The sequence below is a fragment of the Arachis duranensis genome, chromosome 1 (assembly GCF_000817695.3).
Source record: "Arachis duranensis cultivar V14167 chromosome 1, aradu.V14167.gnm2.J7QH, whole genome shotgun sequence".
NCBI lineage: Eukaryota > Viridiplantae > Streptophyta > Magnoliopsida > Fabales > Fabaceae > Arachis > Arachis duranensis.
Window position 1 is genome coordinate 22,245,351 of NC_029772.3, and position 12,234 is coordinate 22,257,584.

General features: G+C 33.8%; 1 protein-coding gene across 1 annotated transcript; it reads left to right on the forward strand.

The window, feature by feature from the left end:
- Positions 1 to 7,052: 7,052 nt before the first annotated feature.
- On the forward strand, positions 7,053 to 8,926 carry LOC127747717 (uncharacterized). The gene is made up of 2 exons (XM_052261999.1): positions 7,053 to 8,009; positions 8,246 to 8,926. Exons 1-2 carry the CDS (start codon positions 7,053 to 7,055, stop codon positions 8,924 to 8,926), a joined length of 1,638 nt encoding a protein of 545 aa, XP_052117959.1.
- Positions 8,927 to 12,234: the final 3,308 nt, after the last annotated feature.

The following is a 12,234-nucleotide window of genomic DNA, read 5'->3' on the forward strand; positions in this document are numbered from 1 at the left end:
GATTTGAAATGGTTTTTTATAATCTAAAAGTTGAGCTTTTGTTTTATTGAAAACTGATTTGGTCCTGAACCTGTTGGAAAGGATTGGTTTGGTTGGGACCCAGAAAGGGTGGCAAAGTCCAAATTTTAGGGAAAATGCTACCGAAAATTTCTATAAAATCTGAGACTTTATTTGAAACAGTATTTTAAAAAGGAATGGGTTATGCCTTGAACTGTATTACCGATAAATGAATTAGTTTTGAACCTTTTATTAAGAAAATTATTATATTTTGAATGTAAACTATTTTAGAAAAGAATCATGTTTTAAAGTCGATTTAAAGATGAAAATAAATGAAGTTTTGGAATTTGATTAAATAAGCAAATTTTGAAGGAGTTTTAATGTAGTTCGATTAATTAATTTCACCTTATGACATTTTAAGAAAAGTTTGAAGTACTTTATGAAACTTTGATTTCGTAAAATTGAAACACTTTCTGAGCCTTTGGAAATAGATTTAAGAATGAAACTGAAATTGATTTTCGGTTTAAAATGATTTGGTTTCGGCTTAAGTTAGCTGGTTTTGAAATTGGTTCGGAATAATTGAATATACGATTTGGTTTTGGTTTAAATTCTACTTTTTTTATTCAAATCAAGGTTAAAGTTTCGGAGGTTTTTAATGAATTCAAGAAATGAGTTAGGTTATTCTCCCCTGAAGTCTTGAGACTCCGCTGAGGAATTTTATGATCAAATCTTGATTTAGAAATGAATGATTTTGAGTCTTTCAAAGACATTTTGAATTTGGTATGGTCTTGTGATTGTTTGAAAGTGTTGGAAAGATGTGGAAAGTGGCTCCATTTTGAAAAGTGATTCTTGGAAAGATGTGAATTGAATACGTTTGTTATTTAAAAGAAAATGGGCCAAGAATGAATTTGAAATAAGTTATTGAGCCTGATTGATTATGGATGTCCTCAAGATTGACGAGTTATGGTTTGGTCGGCATAAGGGCCGGGTTTGTCCCGCTTATGCTGAGATGAGATTGTTTATAAGTCGCTGGCACCTGGCAAGGACGGTGGGTTAATCCCGCTTGTCGAGGGTGCAGCGCCCGCGTAAGGACGGTGGTTTGATCCCGCTTACGATGGAGGCAGGGAAGGTGGTTTAATCCCGCTTGCATGTTCCGGGCAAGGACAGTGGTTTAATTCCACTTGTCTGTGGGACCTACGGGTAAGAACGGTGGTTGGATCCCGTTTATTCGAGTAGGGTTTGGCAACGTAACCGACGCGTGAGCTCATGGCCAGTAGGACAGGCATGCATCATATGCATTTATGTGACATTGTTTGGGTGTGAATATTGTAATTAGTTTGCCTATGTGAATATTCATGTTAACTGCTAACTGCTATATTGTTGTAATTGCTATTGATTGTGTTTGAACTACATTAATTGTAATTGTGTTTGATTGGTTGGTTTGTGATGAATTGGTATATGATTGAGTTGTTTTGAATGAACTGTTTTGGCCTGAAGCCATGATTGATTATGTGATGGGCTAGAGGCCATGATTGACTTGAGTTATGGTTTAATGAAGTATGAAATATCAAGTTGGTTCAGCATAGAGTTAATGAACCTATGCTTGGAACGGGATGATCATTTATACCACGTAGGTAACTGCTTTCATGGTTGTGGTCTAGAAAAGTATGAAAAATCAAACTTTTACCGCATAGACTTAATTGAACCTATATTTAGGACATGTTGGTCATTCATAGTCTAGGAAAAATTTTTCAGATTTTACAAGAAAGGAAAAATGTTTTGTTTTAAAATATTTGAGAAATTTACCAAGTCTTCGCAAAGGATTTTCTGGATTTCGAATGTGAACCCATGGTGTTTTGAAAGACTCATAAGATGAATAATGATCACTGTACTCTAACAATAGTTGTATTTACGTATCTTGTTATAGCAATTTCTATAACCCTATAGTGAGAACAAGCGAGGACGACGTTCTCACTCCCCTACAGGTTATTCCTTTTTAGGATATGGACGACGAAACTTCAGAAAAGTTATGTTCCTTTTTCTATTTATTCGTTACTTTGTATTATCTTGATATTGTATCTGGTTTGTATGTACATGTATGCTTATGTCTTCAACGAAAAAGTGTTTTCTTTTGAAAGGCTATGCGGTTTTAAGTTTTAAACAAGCTCCTATTCTAGTATTAAATATGTTTAGAGTTGTCGTAATACCCAAGCTATCAGAGTGGTGCAACCGGAAGCGTGACATTCGGATAGTGTGACATTCGGATAGTGAGGGTGTTACAGTTTCTAGAGTACATAAGAGTACACAAAAGTACAGGATAACAATGCTTGTTATTTTTGGAAAATAGTTATTTTTTAATTTATAATTAAAAAATTCTTATTAAATATGGCTTATTACAGTGCATCTATGTATTTTTAGAGACAATAACAATGATTGCCATTGTTAAATATGGCTTATTTTTTAAATTTTTAATTAAAAAAATCCTTGAAGAAGTCATACTTGTTGTCTGTGTATTTTTGTATATTCCTATATACGATTTGTAGATCTATATACTATTTATAGACAATGATATGGATTAAAAGTGTGTTTTTCAAAAAAATTTGATTGGAGTTCACCAGGGGTTAGGCGAACTCTATAAAATTTATAGAGTTCACCGGGAGGTTAGGCGAACTTGCCAATTTTTATAGAGTTCGCCGGGGGTTCGGCAAACATGTTTAAATGCCAAAAAAAAAAGATCGTATTTTGGGAATTAAAGTTCAAAAATTATATTTGGAAAAATATGAATTTTTTATTTTATTATTGATAAAATCCCTTTATAAAAATAATAAATCTTTTTTGAAAATAAAAATTTAAATTTTGATATCATAAACCCTAACAAAATTTCCAAAATCACTATAACACATTTTATAAAAAAATCCAAACATTTCAAATTAGATCAATATTAATTTATTAAAAATAACAAGCACAAAAAATTTGTTAGTTTATGACCGGAAAAATAAATAATAAATAAGTTTCAATTAGTTTATTATGGATATTATATATTTGAAATTATGAATGTTATACGTATAAAATTATAGATGTTAAATTAAAAATGTTATAATAATTTTTATTATATAATTTATATTTTTACATACAAACTATTACAAAATAAAAAATAAAATATGAAATATTAATTAAATTAAAAATATTTTTATAAATTTCACTATGTAACTTCTATTTTTACATTCCGACTGTCGCCATAAAATTAAATAAATATAGAAAAAATTAATAAATAAACTTTTAAATAAAATTTTAACAAATAAGATTAAAATTAACAAATATAAATATCAATTAAAAAGTATCAAATTAATTGAAACCATACTGCATTATCGCTCATGTGAATTTCCATACCTTCGAAAATCGGATCGATATTGACAACATTCTATTTAGATGAATTCAAAAGTTGTTCAAACTTTTTGGCTCCTTCTAACCAGCAAGGCATTGTGTTTATCACTTTTAAAATAGAGATGGATAGATATTGATTTTTTTTGTTCAATTTCTCGGCATATTGTATGCACTTTTCTATTTGAGTGCTGAAATTTAAATTGAAGGTTTGGACAAGTAATTATATTTACAGTACATCAGTTACTAAACCAAAACTATGGAAAATTTGGGCTGTTTATTATTGTCCTTCAAATATTTTTGTAGGATTTAGGGTTTGTTTGGGTGAGTTTTTAAGAAAAGATCTTTTTTTGAGTTATTTTTTTTAAAAGATTTTATAGAGAAGTAAAAGTAATTTTATGTTTGGATATCTCATGTAAAAAGGTCTTTTTATCTATCAATTATGTTTGGGTATAACAATATAAAAGTATTTTTTGTTTATTTATTACATGAAAAACATCTTTTTTTTAAGGAAAAAAGATCTTTTAAAAAAGATATAAATTACACCTTCTCAAAAAAGATCTTTTTTTATTTTACTAGTGCTTTTACTTTTACTACTATAAATTTGCCAAACACGTTAAAAAATTAAAAAAGATCTTTTTTCATTAAAAAAAATATTTTTTTAACAAAATAATGGCACCCAAACATGCACTTAAGGTGGTTGGAGACGATGATGACAACGGATAAAATTATAGTAATATTAAGAGTGGTATTAGAAAAATAAAAAATATATATAAAAAATAATTTAAAATATCAACTCAAATTTACAATATTAATCGATAAATAAAAAATTTGTTTTTTAATGGAATTTATTTTATTATTACTCTTTTTTTACCTCCAAAAATCAAACTCAAAAATTATAGTTAACTGATAAAAACATTTGCCATATTAACTACTCATATTTTTTAAATTTTCCACAATATCTCTTTTTTTGACATGTTAAATATTAAAATTTTATTTAAAAATTTGTCGTGAATCCTTCCTCACACTTTAGTATCATCCTAATGATTCTATTAATATTGTAATTGAATTTTGCTTCATTCAATAATAGAAATAGATATTCTCAATTCTTTTAATAATTGAAAGAGTAAAGTATAATTTTTTATTATTAATTTTATAAATAAGATTAAAAATAAATATATAAAAATAATAAAAAATTAAAAATTATACTTTACATTTTTACTTTTTTTAATAATTAAAAAAATTTATTCTTTTCGATAATAGTGTTAAAAGATATTGTTGGATGGATAAGCGTTAAAAGCCAATCCTTCGGTGCCTTGAGAAACCAAACCTCACTAATAATGCCGTAAGGATTCAAACTATGAACAAGTCCTAGGGTTATTTGAAAACTTTAAAAATAAATTTTTTAAATTTTTGAATTATAAAAATAATAGTATTAATGTTTGGTACAATTTTTAAAATAAAATTATAATTTTTTAAAAAATTATTTAAAAATTTAAAAAAAATTAATGTTTATCCAAACTTAATCGAACTGTCACGGTAAATTTTTAGAAGGTTAGATTTAACAGTGTTTGTATAGTTTTCTGGAATGTTTGAGAATACTCTAGATGGTTCTGGAACGTTCTAGAATGTCCTAGAAGTTCCTGGAATACCCTAGAAGGTTTTAGAAGACTCTAGAAGATCATAGAATATTCTAGAAGAGTGTGGATTGATATAAAAGTATGAAGAGTTGTATGGAACAATCAGAAGTATTTAGAAAGTAGTGGTATGATAGATATTTATAAAGAAGGTTCTAGATGATTAATCTAGACCATTGATTAAATTTAATCCTAACCATCCATTGAGGAGGTGGATGGCTATAAATAGGAGGTAAGAGTTAGTGTGAGGGTGTGTGAATCCTTTGTAACCACACTTGAGTACTAAAGTGTTCTTTCCACCAAACTTCCTTTTTCTTGTGTTCTCTTGTGTTCTTAGCTTTCTTGCTAAGTATTGAGGGTTAGGCTGACTTGGTCTTAGCTCAAGAGGTTGAGTAAGTCCGAGTGCCGGCACGGTAGCGTTGGAGTGTGTCCAAGGCCGTGACAACTTGGTATCAGAGCAAGGTTCGAGAGGGAGCATAAGTCGCTTGTGGGAATGGCTTCTAGTATCATCATGGAGCATGTTGAGTCTCAAAGGGGAAGGAATGCTATTCCTTCTCAATGGGGAGACAAGAAGATCCATTCTCCAAGTGAGCCTAGAGGTAAGGACTCTAACTTCTTAGAAGAGAGAGTATCTGTGTTGGAGAATGTTCTATCCTCTATGGATGAGCGTTTCCAAAGGATAGAACATGATAAGGAGACCCTCGAGGCTCACGTGTTAGGAGAAATAGATGCTTTCAAAGAAAGCATGCTCCAAATTGAAGAGAAGCTTGAGAATTCCTTAAAGTTATTTGAGGAAGTTCGAGTTTGGTTCGAGGAGGCGAAATCTCGACCAACCATTATAAGGGAGATGACAAAGATTGATCTCCCAAAGCCAAAGGAGTTCAAGGGCGTGAGGGACGCTCGAGAGGTGGAGAACTTCCTGTGGCAAATGGAAAGGTACTTTGAAGGCCAAGGGGTGGTCGAAGAAGCAATAAAGGTACGCACTGCAGCTCTCTATCTTTCTAATAATGCTACTTTGTGGTGGAGGAGAAAGAGCGTAGATATGGATAAGGGTACTTGCAACATAACCACATGGGAAGATTTCAAAAGGGAGTTGAAAAGACAATTCTTCCCTGAGAATGTGGTTTATGAAGCAAGGAAGAAGTTGAGAGAGTTGAAGGACAAGAGTACGATTAGCGACTATGTAACGGAGTTCACTACTCTCACACTTCAAATCCCCAACTTAGCATCAGAGGATGCATTGTTCTTCTTCATTGATGGACTCCAACCTTGGGCAAAGCAAGAACTACAAAGAAGGAATTTTAAGGATGTCGATGAGAAGAACTACAAAGAAGGAATGTTAAGGATGTCGATGAGGCCATCGTGGTGGCCGAATCACTCACTGAGTATCATAGGGGAGACTCTAAACCCAAGTCTTCCTCCAATTCTAGTTCTATTAAAGGTGGGAGAGACAATGGAAAGAGTTTCTCAACTAAGAAGGAAGGAAAATACTCTTCAAAGAAAGAGTACGAGGAAAAGAAGAAGGTTTTCGTACCTAAAGGAGGATGCTTCGTGTGCAAGGGACCACACCAAATGAAGGACTGCCCCAAGTTAGGGACTCTGGCATCTATTGCCGAGGAACGAGAGGCCCAAACTCAAGTAACTGAGTGTGTTGAATCCATCCAACACATAAATGTTGTGAAGGACAAAGAGGCAAGCACTGCAGAAAAGAAAGGCTTTATTTATGTCAAAGCCTTTATCAATGAAAACCTGTCATGGTTATGATCGACACTGGTGCTACACACAACTTCATCATGCCTGATGAAGCAAAGAGGCTTAGGTTGAAGATCACCGAAAAGAATGGTTGGTTCAAACCCGTGAACACCAAGGGTGAACCCCTTAAGGGAGTAACAAAAGGGGTTGAGATGACTCTTGATTCTTGGAAGGGCCTTGTAGATTTCTCAGTAGCACCCATGGATGATTTTAAAAGTCATCGGGCTCGATTTGCAAAGGAAGGCAAATATAATACCTATGCCATACTATAATGTAGTATGCGTCATGGAGAAAGGGTCTCCATGCATGGTCTCTACAGTCTCTAAAGTTGGAGGACCACCGATACTCTCTGCTATGCAACTCAAGAAAGGGTTCAAGAAGGGAGAGATTACATATTTGGCCCTATTACAAGATGAGTCAACATCTGAAAGAGAAGACGTTCCTCCCAAAATCAAGGAAGTCCTTGAAGAAAATAAGGATATGATGCCTCCCGAGTTGCCAAAACAACTACCACCTAGGAGGAAGGTGGACCACAAGATTGAATTGGAGTCAGGAGCAAAGCCGCCCGCCTCAACACCTTATTGGATGGCACCGCTAGAACTTGAAGAGTTGAAAAAGCAACTCAAGGATTTGCTAGATGCTGGATTCATCCATCCATCGAAGGCACCTTATGGCGTACCCGTCTTGTTCCAAAAGAAGCATGATGGTTCATTGAGACTATGCATCGACTATCGAGCACTGAACAAGGTAACCATCAAGAACAAATACCCCATTCCTTTGATAGCAGATTTGTTTGATCAACTTGGTAGAGCCAAGTGGTTCTCAAAGCTAGATTTGAGGTCAGGATATCACCAAGTGAGAATTGCCGATGGTGATGAACCTAAGACCACGTGTGTCACGAGGTATGGATCGTATGAGTGGTTGGTAATGCCTTTTGGCTTGACCAATGCTCCTGCGACCTTCTGTACCTTGATGAACGAGATCTTTCGACCTTACCTTGATCGGTTTGTAGTGGTCTACTTGGATGACATTGTTGTCTATAGCAATACTTTGGAGGAACATGTAGAACACTTACGAACCGTGTTCAAGATCTTGCGAGAGAATAACCTATATGTGAAGAAGGAAAAATGTTCCTTTGCAAGGGACGAAGTCCACTTCTTGGGACACATCATTAAAGATGGAACTCTCTGCATGGATCAAGGAAAAGTGAAGGCTATCAAAGAGTGGGAACCTCCAAACAAGGTATCTGAATTGAGGTCATTCCTTGGGTTGGCCAATTACTATCGGAGGTTTAGAAGGAGATGACCGCGGTAGTGCATTGTTTGAGAACTTGGCGTCACTACTTGCTTGGTTCACACTTTATCGTCAAGACAGAAAATGTGGCTACAAGCTACTTCTAAACTCAAAAGAAGTTGAGCCCCAAACAAGCTAGGTGGCAGGACTTCTTGGCTGAGTTTGATTTTGAGTTTGAATACAAGTCAGGCAAGACTAATGTGGTAGCAGATGCGCTGAGTCGCAAGGCTAAATTGGCGGCCATTTCTATGGTTGAAGGAGATATTATGCACACCATCAAGGAAGGGTTGCATCACGATCCATTAGCCAAGAAGTTGGTGGAGTTGGCTAGAGAAGGTAAGACCAAAAGATTTTGGCTAGAAAATGACCTTCTCTACACTAAAGGGAGAAGACTAGACGTCCTTAAATGGGAAAATCTAAGAAGAAAATTAGTGAAAGAATGCCACGACACCAAGTGGGCTGGTCACCAAGGTCAGCGAAGGACCTTGGCACTCATTGAATCTTCTTATTATTGGCCTCAAATGAGAGATGAAGTAGAGAGTTATGTGAAGACTTGTCTTGTGTGCCAACAAGATAAGATTGAAAACAAGACACCAAGCGGATTGTTGGAACCTCTGCCTCCATCAGAGCGACCGTGGGAAAGTGTCTCTCTAGATTTCATTTCTGCCTTACCGAAGTCTGAGGGGTTTGGATCTATTCTCGTGGTAGTGGATCGATTTTCGAAGTATGCTACCTTTATACCCGCCCCTACTGACTGCACTGCAGAGGAGGTAGCACGACTATTCTTCAAGAATGTGGTGAAATATTGGGGATTGCCTAAGAGCATCATTAGTGATCGAGATCCACGCTTCACAGGACGACTATGAACAGAGCTGTTCAAACTCCTTGGGTCGGAGGTTCATTTTTCAACAAGCTTCCATCCTCAAATCGATGGGTAGACTGAGAGAGTGAATGCCTTACTCGAGTGTTACTTAAGGCATTTTGTAAGCGCTAATCAGAAAGATTGGACAAAACTCCTCGACATTGCTCAGTTCTCATATAATTTGCAAAGGAGTGAGTCTACAGGGAAGAGTCCGTTCGAGATTGTGACTGGACAATAACCGCATACACTTCACTCTCTTCCTTCCCCTTACTCAGGGAAGAGCCCTGGAGCTTATCATATGATTAAGTCTTGGGAAGAACAAGCAGATGTCACTTATTCTTACCTCGACAAAGCTGCAAAGAGGATGAAGAAATGGGCAGATAAGAAGAGGAAGCATGCAAGCTATCAAGTGGGAGACAAGGTAATGATCAAACTTCTTCCACAACAATTCAAAGCCTTTCGCAAGGTTCATAAAAGCTTAATCTGTAAATACGAAGGGCTATTTAAGATCATTGGACGTGTTGGGTAAGTTGCTTACAAAGTACAACTCCCTCCCTCTATGAAGATCCACCCGGTCTTCCATGTGAGTATGCTTAAACCATATCATGAAGACCAAAATGAACTGAGTAAAGGTGATTCGAGTCATGCTCCACCTGTGGTGATTAGATCCTTTGATAAAGAAATCGAAGAGATCTTAGCTAATCGCGTCGTGCGACGAAGAGGAGTACCACCAAGTATCCAATACTTGATCAAGTGGAAAGGACTTCCGATAACTGAAGCTAGTTGGGAAGCTCGTGAAGATCTGTGGCAATTCCAAGAACACCTAGAGTGTTATCATGAACAGAACGCGACGAGGACGTCTGCGCATTAGGTGGGGGAGAATGTCACGGTAAATTTTTAGAAGGTTAGATTTAACAGTGTTTGTATAATTTTCTGGAGTGTTTGAGAATACTCTAGATAGTTCTGGAACGTTCTAGAATGTCCTAGAAGTTCCTAGAATACCCTAGAAGGTTTTAGAAGACTCTAGAAGATCATAGAATATTCTAGAAGAGTGTGGATTGATATAAAAGTATGAAGAGTTGTATGGAACAATCTAGAAGTATTTAGAAAGTAGTGGTAGGATAGATATTTATAAAGAAGGTTCTAGATGATTAATCTAGACCATTGATTAAATTTAATCCTAACCATCCATTGAGGAGGTAGATGGCTATAAATAGGAGGTAAGAGTTAGTGTGAGGGTGTGTGAATCCTTTGTAACCACACTTGAGTACTAAAGTGTTCTTTTCACCAAGCTTCATTTTTCTTGTGTTCTCTTATGTTCTTAGCTTTCTTGTAAGTATTGAGGGTTAGACTGACTTGATCTTAGCTCAAGAGGTTGAGTAAATCCGAGTGTCGGCACGGTAGCGTTGGAGTGTGTACAAGGCCGTGACAGAACGCTTACCTTCCACAAGGATACAATCGCAACATTTTATACATCCACGTGGCAACTTTAACGTCGTTACTCTCCCAATGCAATTAAACATGAATGTACACAAGAAGAAGTAAATTGTGCAATTAAATTCAAATCATAATATAACAATGGAAAAATATAAATAATTAACAACTTTTTTAAATAATGTATAAATAATATGAATTAATAAAATTAAAAAAATAAATTTAATTAATAATATTAAATTAAGATGTAATATATTTTTATTTAATTAATAATTATTTATATTATTTAAAATAATCATTATTTATCTAACATTCTTCTTTAACAATATTGGTGTCCCCGCAGCTCAGAATGAAAAACAGTGCGTTCATTCCCCCCAAGTTACTACAACAATAATCAAGAGATAGGATCCGAATGCATGAATCTTTATACAAAAAATCTTTGAGGAAATTAAATGCGAGTAGTCATGTGTCATGTCATTTTATAATAGTCTTAAGTATGGTATAGTAGTTCGCTTGATGGGCATCATCAATAGCTATTTTCATTTCTTAATTTTATTTAATTTGCCCTTTAATTTCTTTCAAGATTTTATGAGTGATATGCCTGCTCTGAATTTTTAAGAGGTGAATTTTAGTATACAGAACAAAAATTGGTACGGATTTAAAGATTTGTTTACACCACACTTTCTAAAGCCACACTTTAAACCGTAACACTTCACAAAGAAAAGCATCACCTAATGGAAAAAAAGTAAATTAGAAGATTTAAGAGAAGAAATAATCAAGTTATCAAAATTAATAGATCAAAAATTAATGATTTTAACTAATGTTAACTGTAATGACACCGAATTCTTAAAATCAATATAAAATAATTTTTTTCAAAATCTTTATTTTATTTTATTTTACTATAAGTTTTATTGAAGGACTTCAAAAACCTGAAAAAACTTATTTTTCACACGGAATTTCTAAGAAATGTTACCATGAAAATGATTCTCCACATTTTTATCATACTTTTAACCCACAATTAAATTCTATAGTAGATATGCTTGAAGAAATATTAGTATCCATAAAATTTCAAAGAAATAAAGAAAAAGAGAATCCTAAAGAAGAAAAATTTCAAAATATAATCAACATAACAGATCTAAAAGTAAAACCACCACTAAAATTATGAATATTGAAGAAAAATTAGAAGAAGTTACAATGCTTTTTAAACAATTAAAAATGGCTCAAGAAAATAATATTATGGAACAAAGATTTCAAATGGAAGAAGAATTAGTAAATTCTGAAAATATAGAAAATGAAGAACACATCCTAGATTATTCAAGTGACGAAGAACCAGCAATTCCAATACAAGTAAAAAATGAAGCTGGAACATCTAAAGATAACCAATCTCAATATAAATGGGAAACAGGTTTTGATAATTATGCTTTTAAAAAAGGGTTTATAAATAAAGATTCAAAATATACAAAAATATCATCAAAATACGTTCCTAAAATCCAGGAAATAGAAAGAGAAAGAATGCTTGATTTAGACTGTAAAAAGAATGAAAAAGAAATTTTCAAAAATTGGTTGAATTCCTTTTTATTAGAAGCTTTTACTAATCCAAAACTTAGTGAATTGTCTGGAAGAGACATTTGAAATTACATAGGATTTCATACTAAAGGAACTATAAGAGATTATATGACATCAATAGAAAACCAAATAATAGAAGATTTAGCAACAAAAATAACAGCTTATGATAAGATATTATATATAATGATGATTCTATATAAAAAAAATTTTGGAAAAAATATTATAGATCATAGACAAGAAGTCTATGATAAGGAATATCAAGAAGCAAAAAATCATTTAGCTAATATCCAGATATATGATCTATGTAATGTG

Coding starts and splice junctions, on each gene's coding strand:
- LOC127747717 (XM_052261999.1), top strand. CDS start 7,053: ATGGAGAAAGGGTCTCCATGCATGGTCTCTACAGTCTCTAAAGTTGGA. Junction 8,010..8,245: donor AGTGGGAACCTCCAAACAAG/GTATCTGAATTG, acceptor TTTGAATACAAG/TCAGGCAAGACTAATGTGGT.